This window comes from Porites lutea, chromosome 7 (genome assembly GCF_958299795.1).
Source record: "Porites lutea chromosome 7, jaPorLute2.1, whole genome shotgun sequence".
Taxonomy (NCBI): Eukaryota; Metazoa; Cnidaria; class Anthozoa; order Scleractinia; family Poritidae; genus Porites; species Porites lutea.
This window is the reverse complement of record NC_133207.1, coordinates 30,124,710-30,147,688: the sequence shown is the minus strand read 5'-3', so window position 1 is coordinate 30,147,688 and position 22,979 is coordinate 30,124,710. Positions and strand designations below refer to the sequence as shown.

General features: G+C 38.2%; 1 protein-coding gene across 3 annotated transcripts in view; it reads left to right on the top strand.

Annotated features, from left to right (window-relative positions):
• Nucleotides 1-22,979, top strand: part of LOC140943060 (pleckstrin homology domain-containing family H member 1-like) — a 36,138-nt gene that overhangs the window by 5,292 nt on the left and 7,867 nt on the right. Inside the window, exons 3-25 of one of the 3 annotated variants that reach the window (XM_073392104.1) lie at nt 3,126-3,188; nt 3,730-3,804; nt 6,155-6,238; nt 6,396-6,549; nt 7,135-8,202; nt 9,459-9,520; nt 10,325-10,360; nt 11,218-11,244; nt 11,919-12,131; nt 12,651-12,761; nt 13,231-13,317; nt 13,848-13,917; nt 14,288-14,373; nt 14,988-15,068; nt 15,994-16,167; nt 17,058-17,166; nt 17,580-17,692; nt 17,943-18,119; nt 18,937-19,145; nt 20,142-20,235; nt 20,737-20,820; nt 21,877-21,933; nt 22,701-22,796. In XM_073392104.1, the coding sequence (XP_073248205.1) occupies nt 3,126-3,188; nt 3,730-3,804; nt 6,155-6,238; nt 6,396-6,549; nt 7,135-8,202; nt 9,459-9,520; nt 10,325-10,360; nt 11,218-11,244; nt 11,919-12,131; nt 12,651-12,761; nt 13,231-13,317; nt 13,848-13,917; nt 14,288-14,373; nt 14,988-15,068; nt 15,994-16,167; nt 17,058-17,166; nt 17,580-17,692; nt 17,943-18,119; nt 18,937-19,145; nt 20,142-20,235; nt 20,737-20,820; nt 21,877-21,933; nt 22,701-22,796 (3,330 nt within the window). The remainder of the gene's footprint in view (nt 1-3,125; nt 3,189-3,729; nt 3,805-6,154; nt 6,239-6,395; nt 6,550-7,134; nt 8,203-9,458; nt 9,521-10,324; nt 10,361-11,217; nt 11,245-11,918; nt 12,132-12,650; nt 12,762-13,230; nt 13,318-13,847; nt 13,918-14,287; nt 14,374-14,987; nt 15,069-15,993; nt 16,168-17,057; nt 17,167-17,579; nt 17,693-17,942; nt 18,120-18,936; nt 19,146-20,141; nt 20,236-20,736; nt 20,821-21,876; nt 21,934-22,700; nt 22,797-22,979) is intronic. The other 2 variants (XM_073392105.1, XM_073392106.1) reach the window with 2 other exon arrangements.

The following is a 22,979-nucleotide window of genomic DNA, read 5'->3' as shown; positions in this document are numbered from 1 at the left end:
GCCGAGAAATTTTCACAAAAAAATGCCGGCAACAGCAGATTTTCGACTCAGACCTCAAAGGGGCGTGGCATTATAACCACGTGACATTTACTCCGATCGCCAAAAATTTTATGTTATATTGTAGATTGATCTATATGTTATCCATTCTATGCGTTAGACTTACGATAAAAGTAAAGGTGGGGATACCAGAGAGCTTCAAAGTAGGATGGTACCCCCCCAAAAAAACTGGGTCGAGTCACCTTAAGCTTTTTCAAGCCCTGTTACAATAAAGACCACACTTCACTTTTCCCGACTATTCAAAGCTTTTTACTTCTATGTTACATTTTTTTAAATATTGAGGATCTCAAAGTTTTCATAATAATATTATTATGATACAGAACCATTCACAGTCCAAGATGTTTTGGGTGCATAGTCTTGTAATCTTAGACACAGGAAAAAATAACGGATTCCCATTTTTGGATATTTTTGGGTATTTAAAGAATACCCATAAAAATCCCAAATTTGGCATAGTGAGACAAGTCCCAACCAGGGAATTCCCAACCAAGTTCCCTGATTGGGACTTGTCTCACTCTTCCAAATTTGGGATTTTTGTGGGTATTCTTTAAATACCCAAAAATATCCAAAAATGGGAATCCGTTATCTTTTCCTGTGAGAGTAGAAAATCAAATTATGAAACCTTTCAAGTGGATACTCAAAAATTTGTGCAAAATGCATAAAAAGGATATCATTTTTTTTCTGAGTGGAAATCTTTTTAAAAGTAGTTATGCCCAGTCCTCTTCTCAGAAGAGATCTCCTGTGGTTAGATTCTCTTCTAAATGACCAAGTCCAATTAGCAACCACTTTGCATTTGGGTGGTCACTAAAAGGAAGTTCGATGATATACTCTGAAATAATGTTATAAGTGACTCTGTTTTACCAATGTCCCTTTGTGTGTGCAACAAAGGAATTAGGAGACTAATAGACATACATGTAGAACGTGCATGCTACTGGAGTACAATGTAGATGACTCATATCAATTTATGATCTTCTCTTGCACTGGCTGTTATGCTTTTATAATTTTTTATTAACCCATTTGCTCCTAGAGATTTTGCCGAAAAACGTGTTTTGAAGCTAGTTGAGTGGTTTTCTGGTCACTGTCGTGCTATTAAGAGCTAAGACTTACCACAAACCCGCTTAGTGAGGTTGTACATTTCACGGCCTTGTGATTCAGAAACAAAATATAAGCGTAAGAAGTTTGGGCATATGCCGAAAGCAAAATTTCGAAAGTGACACAGCAGTGTTGACTTTTACTTTTTGCTTTCTCTCCTCCCCTCTTTTTTACTTTTCTTGCGTCATTTTTTTTCTCGTGCTGGGCATTTTAGTAGGCTTTATTTTGGTGGGAAAGGTTTTTAAGAAAGCTTTTAGGATCTTAGGATTAGGTGAAAGGAAAGGTAGCTGGGCAGTGGAACAAGATTTTCATAGAAATTTTCAGGTCAATGTTACATGGTTTTTTGCCTTTTTTCCGGTGTCCTTGACTGAATTGTGCTCATTCTGGTTTGCTTTGAAAGATCCCTTCACTTTGCACAAGTTAGCGGACAAAGTTGACCTTGACCGTTAAAACTGATGATGTCACAGGGGTAGACAGGATGTGGATCGGCATGGGTGGTTACAGGTGCCTCAGGGGCGAATGGGTTAAATATAAACTCTTCTTTTCATAGTCTGAATTTTTGTGGTCATTATCTTTTTTGTCTTTATTCAACCTAAGTAAAGAAGCGCTTACTCCACAGTCAAACTTTATAAAACAAGGGAAGGAAAGAAAAACCATTCAATAATAAATAATTTGGTTCAGCACTTGAGTGGTATGGTATTTGGGCTCTGACACAGCAGTCTTGACTTTTACATTTTGCTTTCTCTTCTACCCTCTTTTTTTGCTTTTCTTGTGTCATTTCTTTTTATCTTGCTGGGCATTTAGTAGGCTTCATTTTGGTGGAAAAAGTTTTCAAGAAAGCTTTTAGGATCTTAGGATTGGGTGAAAGGAAAGGTAGCTGGGCAGTGGAACAAGATTTTCATGGAAATTTCAGGTCAATGTTACATGGTTTTTTGCCTTTTTTTCTGGTGTCCTTGACTGAATTGTGCTCATTCTGGTTTGCTTTGAAAGATCCCTTCACTCTGCACAAGTAAGAGGACAAAGTTGTCCTTGACCGTTAAAACTGATGATGTTACAAGGGGTAGAAAGGATGTGGATCCGCATGGGCGGGTGCCTCAGGGGCGATTGGGTGAAAGATAAACTCTTCTTTTCAGTTACGACAGGCAGAATTTTTGTGGCCATTATCTTTTTTGTCTTCATTCAACCTAAGCAATGAAGCAGTTGCTCCACAGTCAAACTTTATAAAACAAGGGAAGGAAAGAAAAACCATTCAATAATAAATAATTTGGTTCAGCACTTGAGTGGTATGGTATTTGGGCTCTGACAGAGATAATAGTTTTTTTTCCCAAATTTTTGTAAATGCTTTTAACAAGTTCAGGGAGCTTATCCTGCAAATACAGAGTTTTGACCATTTTCGTCTTTCCTGGTAGTCTACACATGCAGTTTATTCTATTAACATTCCCTTACAAGCAGTTTCTTGGGACTGGATATTGACCCCTCCCTATCTTGGTCATCCCACGCAGCTAATTTCAGGAAAAAACTCTAAAGCACGTTGCTTTTCTGGCTTGCAGACAGACTGCAGACTATTGTTTTTAGGGTTAGAAAACAATGGGACTATTATTGTCACGCACTCATTTGCATGGTGAAAACAATAGTCCACAGTTTGCACTTTACACTGACCACAATTGTAATATTATTATGCACTTTATTGAAATGAAGTATTATTCATTCATTCATTCATTCGTTTCTGAATGTACTTTTACTAAAAATAAAATTAACTACAGCAATGACAATTTTAAAGTACATGTATTAATGTTACAAGCCAAGTTTAAATGAAGTTTGGCCTTTTTTGGGCTTGAATGCTTTTTTATATTGCTTAGAATATAATATCAAGAGGGATATTGGGGCAGAGTCATTCTTAAGATTCATTGTAGTTTGTACATGTAATATATATATATATATATCTTATTCACTCGATCATTTCTATTTTGTTGTATTAGTTAAGTAATTTGGAAGAAAAATCAAGAAATGCTGATGCAAAAGCAGCAGAAAAAGCCCAACAGGTTAGCTGTTTAACCATGCTTTAATAATTATACTCATACTGATCACATAACGTTTTAGAAGTTTCATGGCTCAATATATTCTGTGTTGCTATTTATTTGCATTTGCTTCAATCCATCCATTGCTGTAGTATGGACCAGGACTTCATACCAAACTTGAATTTTTCTTTAGTTTAACCAGTTGGATACAGCTGTTATCGCTAAGTCTTGTTTTGTGGTAACCTTTCCTTTTGATGAGCCTTTGGACTTGTTCTTGTAACAAAACTGTACATCCTGGCATACGCATTCTCTAACTTAAGACTGTGCTCTAAAAGTCCCCGGTGATGTTTGGCATGCTAACTTTTCCTCCTGGGTGGCTTGAAAATCTGTTTTGTTTTTTCATATACATCACATGCTGGGTATCCTGTATTTCACAGGTTCATGGCATTAGGCTCCCTTCAATTTTTCTTAGAGAATAGCCTTGTAACCTACAGGTATAATATCTCGTCAAATGAAAACAATTTTTTGTTTCCTCTGCATTATATTTTATTGATGGTTTTACTAGGTGAAGCATTTGGAGAGCATGGTGACTGTGAAAGATGAAACAGTTGTACAATTAAGGGCTGAGCTGGAGGATGAGGTAATACAAGGTTCCTATTCTGAGATGGAGGCTGAGTGCCAATTAGCCACTTTAGAAACAAGAAGGAAACTTGGCCAAGATAACTTTCACAAGACTTCTGGGACAGTCACTCTGGACAGGGAAGAAAATTGGCTAATAGCTGAACTGCACGTCCCCAGTAACAGCCTCAAAAACCATTGCTCACAACACTTTTTCGGCTCCAATTCCCTTCATGTTTCTAAAGTGGCAAATGCACATCTGAAAATAGACTATTTTGCAACTAGCACTGTATATTATTTTGTCTTGAAATCATTCTCAACATCAAACGCAAAGCTCTTCTTGTGACTAAAAAAGGGTTTAGTGTTGTTTAATTTTCTCCAAAGTGCGTCCTGGATCTGAATAACTAAAAATTGATTTTCTTTTGTCTGTAAATGTGATGGTTTCCTGCAATTTTTTGTCATGCCAGGCCCAGCTTGTTTGTTTTTTGTAAGATATTAAGTTTTGAATTAGCTTAACAGTCGTAAGACTGTTCTGTTATTGTCACTTTGTGAACAGGCAAGACCATGGTTTCGGTTCTCCACGCGAACCTCATCAGTTGCCGGGTTGACTTTGTGCTTAACTGGTTTTATAAGAGCAACTCAAGTTGTTCTGTGCCATGGCAAGACAGTAGCTGTTCTGTCTAGCTGAGCTTTGACTTTGCCCCCCTCCCCCCTCACAGATCCAAAATTCTAGACTTGAATACTTCATGTCACATTTTACCTCCCCAAATCCAACTTTCTGGAGATTTTTAGCCTGCGTAGCAAGCGTTTCCAATCGAGTTATTGCGCGAAAGTTAGAGCGGAAGCAAAAAAAGGTTGAAGGGGGATGGGGAGGGGAGAAGAGGAAACGCTTGCCCGCAAACCCCACGATTCTGGAAAACGCCCCTTGATATTTCACGGTTCGGTTCATTTGTGAATTGACAGCTCTTCAAAATAGAAACATAACGAACAGATTACCCCTGGATTACCAGATTTGTAAAATTACTTTGTTCTCTAATAGAACACGTTGCAGGCGATTGCAAGAACTGTAATAAAAAAGATTTACGATAAAAGAAAGTTAAAACTATGAGCGATTGCTGCAGAATTTCTTGTTTTTTATTGTGACTTTATCTCGTCTGAAACCTTGTCGACACGTCAAAAATGATTTGTCCGGAACAATTCACTCCGCCGGGTATAAGTTTTGCAGAGCGGCTGCTCTTCAGCCTGTGTCGAAACGTTGTCTACAATAGATGCCGCTAAATTTCCAATAAACAAAAAGAATCTTTTCATTTCAAAAAGCTGACAAATTGCTTGTCCGTGGCGGCTTTAGCTAGTGTCGAGTACCGATGTTCTGATTTATGTTGATGTTATCTCTAACAAACAGTCCATTTTTGCCAGTCAGATCTGCACGCCGTCATTCTCAATAAATTGGCCTTCCCTAGTCTCCACTGCTCGATCTCCAATTATACTTTGAAGACTCTGTTCTCATAAAACTTCGCACAAACACGATTCCAATAAATATCAGTCCAAAGCATTTGTAATCTGCGACCTCAAATCAGATGAGACGAGATCTGTGACGCACGAAAACAAAGCATACCTGGTTTGATTGATGTTTCGAATGCTAAGTAATCAACACTACCTGCACCGCGCCAATCAGAAGCTGCGTTCGTGGGCGAACGCAGTTTTTCAAAATCGTGGGGTTTGCGGGCAAGCGGTTCCTTCGTTCCCCTCCCCCTCCCCCGTCATTCATGTTGTTTTTTGCTCTTGTCCCGGCTTTCTAGACGAATCTCTCGAGGAAACGCTTGCTACGCAGGCTAGGAGATTTTGAGCTAGAATTTCACCCTTGCAGGTTTTTAGACCGATTAAAAAGATTTTGGGTAGAAATATAGCTTCTTTGGCGTAAATTAACAAATTTAACTTTGAAGCTGCAATGACAAAACCTGCATTGATCGTTCAGATTTTCTGTGATTTGTCCATTCCTGCCGTCTGTGCGTGGTTTGCTAAAAAATTTTGACAAGTTGAGAAACTTTGTTTTGGTTCCACACATGTCCTCTAAAGTTCACTTCTGCTCTATGGAAGGCCAAACATTTTATTGGTCAATTTATGACAGCTGATGACGGCATCAAATGTGGTTGCGTGCACTCAGGCATGACAGGCCAAGTGCTCGGTTTTAAAAATCCTAAGGTTTATCTGCAAGCGTTTCCTTCCTTTTTTCCCCACCCCCTCCTCACTCTCTTACTTGCCACATTTTTTGTGCGGTCTTTGACTCACGTTCCTTGTTCTTTGCTCCAAAACCACCGGAAACGCTTGCTACGCAGGCTAAGTAATCTTGGTTTTTTTTATCTTCTATGTAGAAACAAAGGCGGATACTTCGTGAAAAGGAAGTTGAAGATAAGGCAGCCCACATCAAAACCTGGATGCATAAGAAGATTTCTGAGGTAGGTTGCATCAGCCATACTATGGGAATCCTGTGAGATGTTGACATTGATCATAAAAAATAGTGGGTCTGACCCAACTAACTGACCGATTATCAGTTATAATTGGAAAAATCTCTTTATAAGAATTATTCCAATTGATTATATTTTTATGTGACAGTATGAGGCAAGGTTACAGGAGGATGAAAGAAAGTTTCTGCAATACCGAGACATAATTAAAGAAGTTAGCAGGGAGAATGAGCAGCTTAGGAGATTACATACACAGGCTGTGAACATGGTGCGAGAAATTGAAACCAAACTTAATTTTTCTCAAGGTGGGCACTGCATTTCTTTCTTCTGCTCCTTCACTAAACATGCATGCCACTGCAAAATTGCAATAGGCCATTTATGCAGTGGCATTTATTTTGCCAGAGGAAGGAACCAGAATTCATTTCATCCTTTTTTATTCAATGTTATTAGTGATGTTTAAGCATCAACATGTAGAAACAAGGTAAACTAACTACAGTCAAATCCATTTTAGACCCCTTAATAGCGGAGTGGGAACTTATTTCAGTCAAATTTCTGAGCTTGTTATATTTTTTCCTGGAATTTTGCTGATGTCAGTATTTGTGGGGTGTCTGTTTTAAAAACAGTGATATGTCTGCAAGGCAAAAGTTGACTGTAAAATAGTAGATAATAGAAATTGAAAATTTAATAATTTATCGTTATTATAAAATGTTATATTAATATTATTTTTGATAGCAGTACATGTATGAGCCAGCAGCTCAGTGAGCCCACATAAACAGGTGCAGGACATTGCACTACAGCTGTACAGTGTGTTTTGAAGGAAATCAATGTATTATTAACACTTTTACCATTTTGTTAGTTAATATGTATTTGTTTTTGTTTTTTTTTAACAGATCAAGTTATCAGATTATCCAGGGAACTTGCTAATGCCCAGTGTCAGGATGGGGACTATTCTGTCTTGGAACCTGATCCAGAACAGCTTGAGTCTGGATTTCAGTCATTTCAAACTGAAAGACTGACAAGTCAGGCCTCAGTTGATTCTACAAGCACTCTTGCACTCTCACCAACAGCTATCTCTCCTGATTGGGGGGCAACAACTTCAGTAGATGAACATGATGATTCTAAATCAGGTTTAGCTGATCAACCTGTTGAAATAAGAATAAAAAGGACATCAAGTGGCAAATCGCCATCTAAAATTCCTCGATTTGTTGGGAATGCCGAAGATCCCAGATCAGCGCAAATCTCATATTACATGTCACTCAAGAGAGGGCTAAAGGGACCTGGTGGCTCTCAGTCCAAGTTTTTCCTTCAGATACAAGATTCACACAGTCCTTACATGCAGTTATTGTCACCAGAGAATGTTCCACTGAAGAAACATTATGATAGTCAGTCAACACTGGATTCTGAAGCTGACAATGTCTTTGAAACTTACTTAGAACCTGTAAATCACATTGATAATTCCGATGGTTTTCCAGCTCAGCTTGGGGAATTGGTAGCTCTTCGATTAGATCATCAAAGCACAACTCCCAGCGTAGCAGGAACTGAGCAAGAGGATCTATCTGATCGATCATCTATAGGTTCATTTAGAGATCAATCAGTGACTCCTAATCCTATTTATCAAACTATTGAACAAACTATTGAAGAGTTAGAGTCAACAAGAACATTTGTGGACGTTCTGACTGACAACTTATCATCAATAGATAGTGGATTACCACAGCCTTCACCCCCGCCGGCATTACCTCCAAGGTTTGAGCCAGAAACTGTTCTACCACCTCCAGTTCCACCAATTCCTAAGACAAACCAACAGGAACTTGTAAGAAGAGAATCTAATTTCACTAGCTACTTAACGAACACAGAGATTCAAAGTAGATCAGAACCACACACAAGTAAAGAGAATACTGAGAATGTGACATCTTTGACACAGATTGCTGTTCAGTCCTGGATGTGGAATGATAATTCAGGTATGCTTCAAGGTTTTAGCAACATGGGCATCCAAGTGTCCAGCTGTTTGTGACCCAAATTTTTATATACATTTTTGACACCTTCAGGTGGGCTCGAAAAAACTTTAATTCCAGCTTGTCCTTTGGGCAAGCAGCTCTCAAATTTTTTCCTGCTCAGGGCCACTTCTTGTTCAGTTCGACTTAGTTAATGATTTTGTCAAAGAATGACTTGCCAGGACCCTTTCCCAGAAAGAAAATCTATTAATTGTCCTGAACTACCAGAGTGGTGACTTTTTGGAGCCCTGACCTTGGTTTTAGAACTGCTGACTGAATGGGTTGGTGATATGTTTGCCAATTTGGAGAAAAACTTTCACCTGAGAGGTTCTAATAATACTGCTCCAAATTTGCTGGAGGAGAGTTTTCCTCTGGGCTTATATGTACCTTGAGGTTCGGGTCTTTCCCCAAGGTCCCTTTGGGGATGGTCACTATAACTTCCTGTGTTAACCCTAGCAAGCATCAGGGGTTTCAATAATAATTAGCACCAACGACCGACGAAACGTGTCGGCTATTTTTTTCCTCAAAAAAGAAGCAATTACTTTTGAAAATTTCGTAAACAAAAAATATATCATTAAATCTGAATTAAAATGTAAGTTAATTATGATGTGCTTTCAAGGTCCACTGATATGTTATGCTTTAGTTACACCTGACGTGCTTCTGGTCACACAAACGCTGTATTTCAGTCAATTTTTTACACATTTCTTTGTAAGTTTAGGCAGAATTTGTTTATGTGCTTCTCTTCTGTTCTCAATTTAGTCCCCGGAATACTGGAAATTGCATTTTAGGGCTTTGAAATTCCAAAATTTTCTGGGGGAACAAGCCCCCAGACCCTCTTAGAAGAAGGGGACTGTTGGCCCCTTGTCAACACAGTCAGTTACTCTATTCAAACCTGCTGGCTACTTCAATATTATTGAAACCCCCTGCAAGCATACATGTACGTGTATGCATTGTCTCTTTTGGAGGTGTGATATTTACAATACCTGCTGTTTTCACATGTATTGAAGATTGATGGGATGTATAGAGGCAACCATGGTTGGAGTTGTATATTTTAGAGAAAAAATACGCAAAAGTTATTTAAAGGCTTCTGATATTAGACCATGGTAGTTTTTCATAATACTGTATTACACAGTTCAGGTTTACAGAGGGAATTTTGCTTTAAGTATACACACAGGTGGAACTAACTTTTGAATGTTAAAAGTATATCCTGTTATTATTTGCAGGTTCAGATACCCCTCCATTTGGTACACTGGACAGAGCCCATAAAGAGCTCAACATGTTGACGGTGAGAAAACTAAAGGTGTTGTTACATGCTAACAGGGTTGGCGTTGTCAGGGAAAAGTCAGTGCATTTTGCCTCAAGTCAGGCTCAATCTTAGTTCTTAACACAGCCAGTCAGGGAATTCTATTTTAAGGCTGCCGTAGCATTATAGACGGGTAATAACTAAAGACATCATTTTGGGCCTGTTATTTATGATCCATGATCTGTAACTGATTTAATTCAGTGAAAAATCCAGATAATTCTCAACAATAAATGTAATATTAAAAGATATGGAACAAGGCTGTGGTTTAAGAAGAGTGTCAAGGGAGCACTCCCATTGCTCTGAAACCCATAAAATCCAGGGTGCCTTGCATTAGTTTTAAGCAAAAACTAAACTTTCCTAGTTGCCCCTGCCAGTATCACAAAATCTTATACGTTCAAGCATCCTCTTGGTTATTGCATTGTCATCTGTTCAATGCACCATTTTATTATTAGTCGTTAATAATTAATTTTATTAAGATAATAGTTTTGTCAAACAGTTGTTTGTTTTTGTTTTAATATTATTTTTTCAATGTAGTATTGTTATCCAGTAGTCACTTTGTGTTTTATCTTTGGTTGAATTCAATATTTTGTTTTTTTAATTTACTAGTATTTTTTATTGAAAGTTGTTTAACCATATTAATGACATTTTTTTTTTACAATATATCTTTACTGTTTATAGTCAGTATTATTTTTTCCTTGCTTGTTTAATCTGACCAGTTATTTTTAATTTGTAGTTGTTTCAGTTGTTGGTTTTAATTTGTAGTTTTTATTTTCAACATACTCACAGGAACAAACCTGTCCTGTTTACACCACATTGAAAGGGGTATGTGTTTGTTTTGTTTCTCGCATTTTTGGCATGTAGTTCAGCACTCTCATCCCATTTCCACAAACACATAACATACAACTTTTTTTATTACTTGTTATAAATATTACCCACCTTTTATTCATTTTAGATTGCTTTGTATTAAAATTGTTAAATATAACATTTATCAAAAATCATCAGTTCTCAAAGTTATAAGTGTTAATTGTTATTATAATAATTATATTAAAATCAATAATAGAAATAGTTTGATGTTTATGAGAAAAATTAACATCTTTGATAATCAAAATAAAATAGCTTTGTCAGGCCTTTGATAAGAGAATTTGAAAGAGCTTTGATATTATTTAAATGGGATAATAACAGCGAGGTCAGTACAAATAACTGATTATTAGTTTACTCATTTTAAATGTCACCTGGACATGATTTTCAGTTTTTTATTAAAAAGTTTGACTACTTAAATGTAAGCTTCTCCTCAAGGCCCTAATAGTTTTTGCTTAAGCATCATTCAATATTGTTAAGAAGTTCATTGAAACTTTGTCTGACCGGCCTTGGCATTTTAAACACCAGCTTGAAAATTAGCCGTTGTATTCCTGAGGTCAAAGAGAAAACTCTTTCCATGCCACTTAGATATAATTTTGAGAAGCACATTTGTATACATACTAAATTGTTGAAAATCAAGTCATTTTTGATGATATAAGCCATAAGATCAAGTGCATTAAAATTACTCCATTGGCCTTAAAACATCCTGGAAAGGTTGGTTTAATATTGAGTGACATTTTTCTGTATGAACCATATTGATTTTGTACTGCTTTCTAACATTGTTAATCATACCCTGTTTTCATTACTTATTTCATCTAAAGGCAAGGAGGTGTAGTGCAATCTTTGTGGTAAGTGCACTATTGAATGAAATCCAAAACTAAAAGGTCTAAGCTTTACCTGCTGTACCTGTGTTGTGAGATGCACAGGACAGGCACTTGTGCACCACTGATGGCCCCAGACTGACTTAGGTAGTTATTAATAATTAAACTGTCACCTCTTGACTTGAAGATTGGAATGAAGGCTTTTTGCTTTTGTCATTTGTTGTTATACCTGTCAAAACTGGAAAGATGGATGGATCTATGATGCTTGCTCAAGATTACTTGCTTTATTGCCTCCTGGTTACCACATATTTGAAAAGAAAAAAAACTAAAAAGTTAAACATTAAAAAATGTTTAATTTAAAAATTAAAAAATTGCCTGTAGATGCTGTAGTAAAAAAAAACCGCTAAGATAGTTTTAGAGGTGAGCCCTTGAAAATATACATATATTAAAGGTTAAACAAAAAAGTAAACAACATAAAATAAATTAAAGGTTATTTTAAATATCAAAAGTAAAAAAAGGTTTTAAGAGTATACCAGTAAGTGTATTCTAGCACCTGCTAACATCAGTTTTTTTAATAGTCACTGTTAATGTTTGGATCTCCATTTCCAATTTTGAATGATCGAAGACAAATCCAATTTTTGTTTCTTGGTCCCTTTAAATAATTATTACAGTTTTTGATGATAATATTGATTATTCAACAGAGAGCTTCTCAGCTGCGCAAGACACCATTTTCAGGAGAATCAACTGATTCATCTGACACTGAGAGCACTGCCGGGGATTACTGTACTCCACCTGATGAACTCTCCCCAGCTGAAGAACGTTTACAACTTAAAGAAAAAACAGATCAGGTCCTTGAGGAAACTACGCAAGTGTTAAAGACCTGTGCTACATACACCACTGTTAGTCTGAAAAAGGTAATGATTTATTTGTAAGATTGAAGTCACCATAGTCAATCGACACATCAACCCAACCCCTTTACCAGCCAGCGCCTAAAGAAATACCAGCCTTGCGACTCACGAATCTCCTCAAGTCCCACATGGATCTCTCCAAATTTGAAATTGCTGAAATCTGGAAAAAAATCCTTGTTAAGTGAGCACTGTGAGGCTTATGTTTATTCCTGATTATATAGGGAACAGGTGGATTCCATTGTTTGCTGTGCTTCTGTTAAGATTTAGATTGCAGAAGTGGTCAAAATATGGTAAAAAAAATCATCAGTGGCTAACAGTGGAGTGGGCCTCCTTGGCTAATTCTGTCCTGTTGTTACCACTTTTGATGGAATCTGTAAATTTACAGCTGAACATACTGACACTGCAAATAATGCCTGCCATTCAATGGCCTTTTTTTGTTCATTTTGTGATGAGTGAAGTAATTTTGGAAATGTCAGTCTATCGGAGAGTACCGTTAGGGAAAGAAAGTTTCATGTCTTTTTGTAGGGAGACCAGAAAAAGGAAGGCTATCTAACCAAGCTAGGAGGCCGGGTAAAAAACTGGAAAAGAAGATGGTTTGTTCTTCGTGATGGTAAACTTTACTACTATAAGACAGAGGTAAAAAAGCTATCCAATATTACTTTATTTTAAGTCTGTCTTTTAACCTTAGAGCTATAAGTTTTAAGATTCTACTAACTTGATCTATTCAAAGTAATGCTCAATTGGTGAGTTTACTTTAAGGCGAAACATGTGGATAAAAAATTTTAACCCAAATATATTTGGACCTGTTACATATACATAAACCCTAAAAAGTCTGTACCATATCGCTTCCTTTCAACTGAATGAGAAAACAGCTACTTAACTCATGTTGTTTGACCAAGTGAAGTAGATGCATTTGCACAGCCCTGACTTTCTGCACAGCACAAGGGAAATTCCTTCCACATAATAGCCTGGCATCCATCTTAAGCAGGTGCTCAACATAGCATTTAATGACGTTAAAAAGTAAGACAGTCATTTCCCACAAGGCACTTAAAATGAATTCTTTTAAATTCTACTCCCATGACATGATCAACTTTTCCTGTTGTAGCATGATGTAAACAGAAAGCCTCTGGGACAGATTCCATTGGATGGGACTTGCAGAATTGCCAGAACAGAAGGCGCACTCACATTTGAAGTAAGAAACATTAATTTCTGGCAGAGCCCTAGGCTTACACACCTTTGTAAGGGTTTTTAGTGAGGACACATCAAAAGAGGGCATTTCTATCCAGGGGAGGCTTGTAACTTGACTCAAAAAGGCATTTCAAAACAAGCTATGTAGCAGTGCTGATCAAAAGACTTTTTGAATTTACTCGCTTTTTCATGCTTTAAAACATTGTAAAAAAATGGAATTCATTTCAGTACGTGCTACAGGGGAGCTTATATCTGGAGGGTGGGGGTTGGCCTTACAACCGGCTGTATTTTTTTTGTTTACTGGCAAATGGTATAACTGGGGGGAATTATAAGTGCAGGGGTGCTTATAAGTTGAAGTTTACAGTACTCTATTTTTCAGGCCCTCTTTTTGCAACCGTAAGTAGAAATAAGTAAATGAACTTCTCAACATTTATCATTCAGTTACGTTGGCTACCACAAGACTCCTAGCTTAGGATCACTTTCTATAATTACCTTTGTGTTATAGCTAATTTGCATACAATCCTTAACTTAAAGGTTGCAACGCCAAAGAGAACATTTTACTTAACTGGGGAGACCAAGGAAGTGGTTGATGAGTGGCTCAGAGGTAACAAAAATAATATTATTATGAAACTTAAATAACATATAGTATAATTATTGATATTAAATTCATCCAGTTTAAGGTTATTTATTCATAAGCAGGGTTACATCACAATTATGATATTTAGATTAAAATCTGAATGCTTATGAAGCAAATTCTTTTTGCCCACCCCAATTTGACTCCTGGGTGTGCTGAAATGACTATGTTGAAGTCAACAGAGAAAAATAAATGATTTCAAAGAAACAGAAACCCAGATTAGCATTCAAACCAGGATAGGCAGTGACTGGCTTTCAAACAACATCATTACTGTGCTCCATGCTTTTTATTATTATTCATTCTTTCATTGACTTATTCCTAAGGTTTTATATATTTTTAGTTTTGCATAATGTGATGAGAAAGTTTTCAAGCACTCCACTCTTGCAAGCTAGTGAAAAAGAAATTATGAAAGGCTGGCTAACAAAGGTGAGACTGATCAATCAAATAAATTTTAGTTTAGTTTTGCATACTCTGGTCTACTTGCTGGCTGAATGGACCAGTTTCAAAGATATTCATGCTCGACTCTGAGCCTAAGGGGAATAAAGCAAAAGAATTAATCTCAGTGCTATTTATTTTGTTTTATACCCGCCCAGCCTTTGAGCGAAGTAAGATTTTTTATCATTCAAAACCGGTCCTTCAGTGCGTGAGGTTCCAAGTTCGATCCCTGGTGACATCACATCCTTGTTTCAACTTCATTCTTTTCTGTGTAGCTTTGACTAGCTTTAAATACCCTTAAAGCGGAGCATTGATGGAGAGAGGGGGGTAGAACGAGCGCACCGTCAACCTCAAGTTTACGTAGGTTATTATTCTAAACCAGAAGCTTATTAAATCCCAACTTTACGTGGGGAAAAATACTGTGGCAAAATAATATATATATTAATTTAAAACAATTTCTCTGTTCTTGACATAGTATCCTAGGGCAAATGTTGCTTAGAGAGGACAGAGGCAATGTTCACCAGTAGATGGTCTAAACACAAAGCATTAACTTGGGTGTTATTTAGCTGCATTCCTATTACTGATTTTGTTTTGTTCACCGAAAGGTTAAACATGGTACCTCCAAGAAATGTTGGACTGTTTTACGTGGACAGTACCTTTGTTACTACAAGAGTGAAGATGATGTGGTAAGTAGAAAAGAATTCTGTTTCATTTCATAACAACTCCATCTAATAATTTGAACACTTACATGTGTGTATTATTCATTTGGTAAATGAAAAAATAAATTATTGTAAAATCACTCACTCGGCCCTAAATGGCAAAGGCCTTCTCACTCACCAGCTGCAAGAAGAGTAAAGAGCAAAGTGCTGGTCGACGAGTTTTCTCGCTACTTCGCGACTCACTTTGGCAGCTCTGTTGGTCAACTCCCTGGCCCCCAAACAGGGAAAAAATCTCTGATACCCAGGGTAAATTAACCCAGATAGCATTGTTATCAAGTTCCAAATGTTGAACTGACAATATTCTCAAAATATTATTGTAGTGGGTGTAAAATCAATCAATCAGTCAATTTATTCATGTCATGACATAAGGTGGGGTTGCTCCGAGTATCCAAGCCGGAGGCTCATGTATAAAACACATGACAGAATATTGTTTCAGCTGTAGAGTGAGGCGTTTAAACAGGGGCACTTAACGACAATTTTCGGAAAATATCTGTTCTGAAGACGACTTGCGATCTAGAATTTTCGGAACATTTGTTGTAAAATTTCTTGCTTGCCTGCCTCTCATAGGATTTTCGAACATCTTAAAAATGGTATAATTGCCCATTTTTAACGGATTTTTACCCTTAAAAGGTCACCTAGAATTTTCGGGAGCCTTTTTTTGGCTGAAATTTTCGGAAAGGTAAGTTTTGATCCCTATGATTTTCGGATCACTAGACTTTCAGCTAGGAAATCCGAACAGATGCAAAATTTCTAGGGAATAAAAATATGCCTATATCTACCGTTTAAATATTTAAATACGTTTAACAATGCTATGTTTAAGTGGTTTTGATTTATCTTCTCGTTGGGTGCCCCTGTTTAACTATTTGTGTTAACTGGTTGTTGTTAAACACAGATGCCCTTTAGCATGACACTCATGATAGACGTGATAGTAGAGGAGATGGAGTCACCAGATTCTGAAGATGGTTTGGATTCTGAACCAATACCTTACCGGCACTATACACTGGTGATGAAGTCACTCAAACAACCTGCTAGCACCTACTTGTTGATCGACTCAAAAGAGGAGAAGGTAATCTACACAAAATATCCATTCACTATTTTCACATTGCCCATAATACACTTTATCTGTTCTCCAAAATTCTGCCTAACCATTGTTTCCACTAACTCGTGGGTATCACAGTTATCTTAAGGGTTATTAGAAGTTGAGGCATGTGAGTAGTCGTTGAATTTGTCAGACATTTTGCTCTCAGAAGTGTTTCAGAAGTGGCACTACAGAATTAAACATCCTATTTTTTTAATGCTGATAAACAAATAGCACCATGTTCAAGTATTGCAGAAGAGGATTCATCTGAATTGTCGCACCACACACACTCACAAGCTGGAACTACATACTAAAATAAATAGTGCCATCTGAAGGTACTGAGAGATTGCAGTTAACTAAACGAACTGGGCGTCCAATTCAGTTTCTAGTGTGTTAATTGTCGCCCGCAATCCTAATCTCCAGGTTACTATAACGCATGCTTGGTGCGTATCTAGCAAGCACTCGTTTGGACTTGCACTAAGAATGAATGAATTGCGAACGCAATCTGATCACGCGTGTTTGATCTTCTACAGTATCACGTGAAACTTACGCAGTGTACCAGCGTTGGAGCTATTCGCCCAAGCAGACGCCTTTTAAGGGCAGTCGCGCCCCCTAAAAACGTCTGTGTTGGACGCTACGTTGCAAAAAAGCGTTTTGACCTTCATTTGAGAACCTGAAACTCGCCCGCACTCCTTAACCTTTGGTTATTATTAGTTTCAAGTATGGTATTCTTGTGTGCGCTGTAATCCTCGTTCTTGCCGCTTTAAACAAAAAAACAATGTTAAGATGTAAGAGTTGGCCAAATTTAACGGGTTTGTTATGCACCCTTTAAACGTTGTTTTTTTTAATACTGGCTTGATATGTTTAAATCCTGGCAGGACTCTTGGTTGTTCCATCTTAAAGTCGCATCAGGCAGCGGGATTGATGACATGGGTACAGAGTTTGAGAAGCACATCTTTGAACTCATCTCTCAAGACTGTGATCCTGGTAATACATATTTACTTTTCTCAAATAACTTTTCCATAAAACGTATCATTTCTTGATTGGAAGTTTTTATTGCTAGCTAACTTCGGGCGAGATGACTTTCGGGCAACTTGACCAGTTACCTGCTAAAAACTAGTATGCTCAACACCCTAGACAGTTTTGTCAGAGCTTAGTCTTAAAACGATTTTTCCTCAGAGTCCAATTCATAAATAGCCAGCGAACCGCAGACATATTTCCAGTCGTCGCTTCTCTCCATTCGAAAAATTCGGAGGGAGAGAAGCGACGACCGGAAATACGTCTGCGGTTCGCAGGCTAATTCATAAAATGTGTGGTACTGAAAGTGAAACAATTCCTAATTTACTTTCACTAAACAGGTATAATCTTTTTTAGCATCTGTATTTTATTTTATTTTCCAGAGAGTGAAACGTGGAATAGCTATGTTTTGAATCACGTAAAAGAATTAATCACCGAACCGCTCACTACTCTTCCATCTAAGGAACTTGAGGATGAAGCCCTCAAACTTTTCAAGGTTGGAAAGCACACCATTACTCTAGTTGCTTCAATTTGTTATTCGGCATTTTACAAAATAAAATTTGTTATTTTTTGTGTGTTTCTTAGACTGCGAGCAGTCTTTTATTTTCCTTCTGAGTCACAGTAGACCGAGAGTACGCCTGAGGGGCGAGCGGCGAAGCCGCCAGGAACGAGGGCGGAAGCCCCATCTCTCCTCCTTTTTTATATATATTTTAATTTGTATTGACGGTGTATTCTATTTTCCCTAGTCCGTGCACCTGTTTACAACTGTGCAGACAGAAGAAGCAGCCATCGATTACCACGTGTCACTAGCCCAGAATGCCTTGCAGAAATGCCTTGATCATCCTGAACTTCAGAATGAGTTTTACTGCCAACTGATTAAACAAACCTCAAAACATGTGCATAGGGGACCAGAGGATTTGGGCGTAAGTGTTTTGGCTTCCCCATCCCTTCTTTTTATTTGTAACTGTTCAAAGGCCTATTATGGGTAATCTCGGGTCATTTAACGTGACAACTCACATGGATTCTTTGCAATTAACCGAGGATTAGAGATAATCTGGCGTAGAAGAACTCGGCCCCGAAGTAACTGTTGCTTCCTTCGGGAACCATTTCCACTCAACCCCTCCCTAATCCATGTGAATCCAAACTTTTTCAATCAAACCCTTACCGCTACTCGTTCAGGAGCCAGTTTCTTTCCTCAGAGGCGTTGTAAGAGTCACAGAAAGAAAATCTTGATCACCACAAACACGTATAAATCTAAAAGGGCAATCGCTACTGCAAACAAACACTTGCTTGTATTGAATACAGGTGCTGGTCTATGAAAACCTTGAGTTAATTGTTTTGTGCCTGATTTATCACTAAAATAAATGCAAAGAAGCTTAGCGCAGCTTAAGGCGCAACTTTAATATGTAGATGCGAAAACAAAGCTTGAAAAAATTGAGGCTTGCCGCCATTCGAACCCTGACCTCTGCAATACCAGTGTAGCGCTCTAACTAGTAAGAGCTTCCAACCGGGAGCTGGTCATGAAATTGGTTCGTAATATACCCGGGAGAGATGAAGATGAAATGATGAATATATGAATTTCATATTTTATTATGGCTCATAAATTACAATTTGGACGCGCTGGAGAAAAAGAAAAAAGAAAACTCCTCGGACATTAGACCGCGGGGGAATTACGCTGTTATTTTCTACACCTTAAACGAAAACAACATCTGTTAACATCCCTGTTCTGCCTATCTGCAGCATTTCTTGGAGCATTGTGGCAAGTCATCGTGGTTGAGGGAAGACTCGTTTGACATTGCATCACAGGCTACCATCGATCTGCGCCCAGTTCAGGAGCATGTCTATGTCCAGGCCTGGCAGCTTCTTGCACTCTGCACTGCGTTGTTTGCCCCTAAACAGAAATTTTTGCTTTTTCTCAAGGGGCATTTAAACAGAAGTTCGACATTAAGGTAGCTGTTCATGATTTCCTGTTACTAGAGACCTTTAGACGACTACTAGGACGAGATTTTCTCAATACTAAGGGCGTGAATCAGCGTCATTTTGGCGGGAAAACGTGGTAGCCGTCGTCATTGTACTACGGGTTTTAAGCGAAAAATCGTAGTGGCGGAAACAAGTTATCAAATGTTAGAAGTGCTTAACGTCCTTCAATAAAAGTAACTGAGTAAACATTTTTGGTAAAAAAAAAAAAAGTAAAATGATGCTTTTCGGGGTGCCTATTTTTGAGAATACGCGAATAAACTGTAAGTCGAATCTCGTCCTTGTCCTCCAATCTAAAAGTCTCTACTGTTGTTGGAAATAAATGGTGTAAAATGAGACCCAGCTGAGTTTAGAGCACTATCACTGAATAAAATTACCAGTAATACTTAATATTCCTCTTCCCTTAAAGGGCTTTTCAGAGAGTAGGAGGCAAATAATTCAAATTAAACATAGCAGGCCGGGTTAAGAATCACAACTGGCCGAAGACAACTGAACTAGTTGGCTAGTACTTACAAGGGTAGCCGAGTTTTTGAGCTGGGCACTACCGACAACAAATCCAGTTAGCTGTTTGGGCGGGACTTGACCTCGGGGCCTCCGGATTGCAAATCGGCCACGCTGCCTCCGGCTCCTACATAATAGAATTACTTACAATCTTCGTGTGAAACATATGGTCTCAATGAGAATGTTTGTATAGGATATTAGTAGTTAACCTGAGATCAGGCTCTATTTTCGTTTCGCTTTGTAAATAACATTCCGGCGGGCAAGGCCCAATTTTTAGCGGAAGCCGTTAGAGAGAATGTATGAGAACCGCTAAAATTGGGCCTGATCTCGGGTTAATTAGCAGCTAAGTGCGTGATATTTTACGTTTTTTTCTAAAGATCTTCTTTAGGAAAGGGATTCTTCAAGGGTATTGGCTCGAAATCTCATATGAAACATGCGGTTTGCAAATCATTTGTTTTCCTCTGTAGAACAAAGCTTGGAAAATATGCCACCTATTGCCTTAGAAGCTTGGAAAGAACGTTGGTTAACGGGAAAAGAGAGGCAAGACCATCAAGAATGGAGGTAATTTGTAGTAATAAAAACTCTACTAAGACTTGCCTAGTCCGCACCAATAATGGTTAAATGTAGTGAAACAAAAGACGATAGTATGAATTGAACAATTGCTTTAGTAGATTTCCTTTCGCTGAGCGTTAGGCCTCTCCGTTCATCGAGGCGCCGTTTAAACTTGCATGTGCGCACGAAATCTGGCAAGCCAAGATGTAGCCTGATAGCGTTCGTATTTATTGGATGGTGCCCTCTCGATCGTTACACTATTTTTAGCGAGCTCTTCTCTGAAGATGATAGAGGATGGACCACTGTCCTCACAAAACTTGAATAGAAAAAGAGAAATGCTCATGTTTTCAAGTCGCTTCTTTGTGGCTTTAACGTCCTACAATATTTTTTATGCAGCATGGATTGCTCAGTAAGACTGCTTTTTCCTTTGTTCCCTTCCTTTTAGTTTTAGTGTACATAAATGATTCAGTGCATTTGTTTCTTATTCATTTTATGGTCTTTTTTCTGCAGGTGTTGTCTGTTCTTCTCCACAGGCCATATGATCACTCTTGTTCTATGAGCATTCCAGTTCACTTTATTGACGGCACTACTCAAGTAAGTCAAACGTTGGGCGACTTGGTCTGTTATTATTAAAGTATTGTTTCACTAGTGCACTAAAGGGCCAAGTGTAAACAAGCGGGTTTGCCCACAAAAAGAGTGGTTTTCGCACGGTTTTGTGGTCGATTCGCTATATGCCAACAGTCGTCCAAAATTTAGATACCTAGTCGTTAAAAATTGAGCGCCAACATAGATATATTATTTTTAGCCGGTACGGTCGAAAGTGTTAGCACCATAACCGGCTACATTTTCCCACGACAAAGGTGTGGTTGCACGGTTGCGTGGTAACTCAGCGAGGAGACGCCATTTTGGATTTGCTAAAGTAGCTCTCTGCACATAGGTAGATGGTGAAATCAGTGACAAAGTGAAAATTTAACCTGCTTCATCAGTTCCGTGTGAACAGTGCGAAAATATTGAACGGTTCCGCGTGAATGAAGTTTCCGGTCACCTTTTTCAGCCGGTCCAAAATTCGTCCGGTGCCGTGTGAACTGAGCGTGGCCTTATTTCATCAACGGTTTACCCTTCGCCTAATGGCGCCTGAAGTATCCACTAAAAAACACCTGAGTACGTGGATGGTGTGTACTGACAGGGTTCGTACAGTCTTTAATTCTTGAAAAAGACTGGAAAATGGAGATGGTGTCTGGAAAAGTGGTGAAAAGTCTTGAGTTTTTCTGTTTGCAAAGCTACAACATGTGCTTTATAAGTAATTTTTTTCGTTTTGGTCAGCTCCTATTCAATTTCGACTGTACGTTTGCAGCGCATCATGAAAAAAGCTTTGTTCCTGTGTTTTGTTTTTAAGTTCTCTATTGATCACCTATTTGATAATCTTGAGTCTGGAAAAAGAAAGTATTGTTTTGGGAAAAAGTCTGCAAAAAGTCTTGAATTTTGGATCCAAAAATCTGTATGAACCCTGTACTAAGCTTTCTTACTTAAGAACACAACATGATCAGGGGTTTTACGAAATCGTTCAGATCTTAAGTCGTAGGAGTTTAAAACCACTTGAGGATGGTGTATTAGAAAAGCTAATGTTTCGGTTTGTTATTATAATTCCAGGTATTTGGTTTTGATGGCTCGACCACAGTTCAAGAATTCTCCGAGACAATCAACAGAGTAAGTTGTAGTGGCATGTTCTTGCTTTCTGTCAATGGAAATGGAAATCTATGGTGTAAATAGACATTAAATTCACCCTTACTCCAAAGTATTTACGTTTAAACATGTAAGAGCGTTTTTTTTTTCAACTTAACCAACTATTTCTAAAGCCGTAACAAAGGGCTGTTCGAGAAGTGGTTGTCAATGTTAAGCTGGATACTTGCGACCTGGTTTGGCAAGGCACCTTTCTTGTCGTTGATCTTCACAGTGTGGAGGAGTGTGTCATAATTTACAAGGCTGTGCTCTAATAAAATACGAAGGGAGCCTAGGGGTCAATTAAATATAACTCTTACAAGTGTAATTTACAAGTGTAGCTATTGTTTTGAGACTCTCTAACATTGGCCATACTTCTAAAGGTTTTATTAAATTGACTCCAGTTCTCTAAACCTGAGAGAGCGAGGGTGCTCAGCATGAAAATTGGGTATGAAAAAACTAAGCCTTAGTTTCCTAGTCACCCAAGAGCCAAACGCAAAGTAAGGTGCCAGGGGCCACTGGGCGCTGCTAGAGCACAGCTCTAATTTAGTTTGCTACAAGTTTCTTTATGCTTCTTACGGTGCCTTTTACGACTTAACTGTTTCCCTATGGTCGTGCGTTCGGTTTGACTCACAAGCTCTGTCTTTTGGCTTTGTCTTGTAGTCTTACCCTTTTGTGAATTCTAGGATTTTCTTGATAAATCCCTCACCAGTTGTTACCAATAAATTTATAGAAGTTTTATTACTTTCGTTCAGATGATGGGTATTCGTACTCCTCCAGAGAGTGGGTTCGCGCTTTTCACAGATAACCCCGTCAACGCAGTGGAACATTGCTTACAAGCCAGTGTAAAGGTTGGTATTGCAAGAAACGTTCCTGAGCATGCCTTCATAAATTCGAGATATAGTGGTATCAGTTACCAGCAGACGAGACAGGTCCTTTGTCTGTCTCCAAATTTGAGCAGCATCAAATTCGTGCGTGATATATGTAATATTTCTATGCACAGATTGACACCCTTTATAGCTCACTTAATCGCG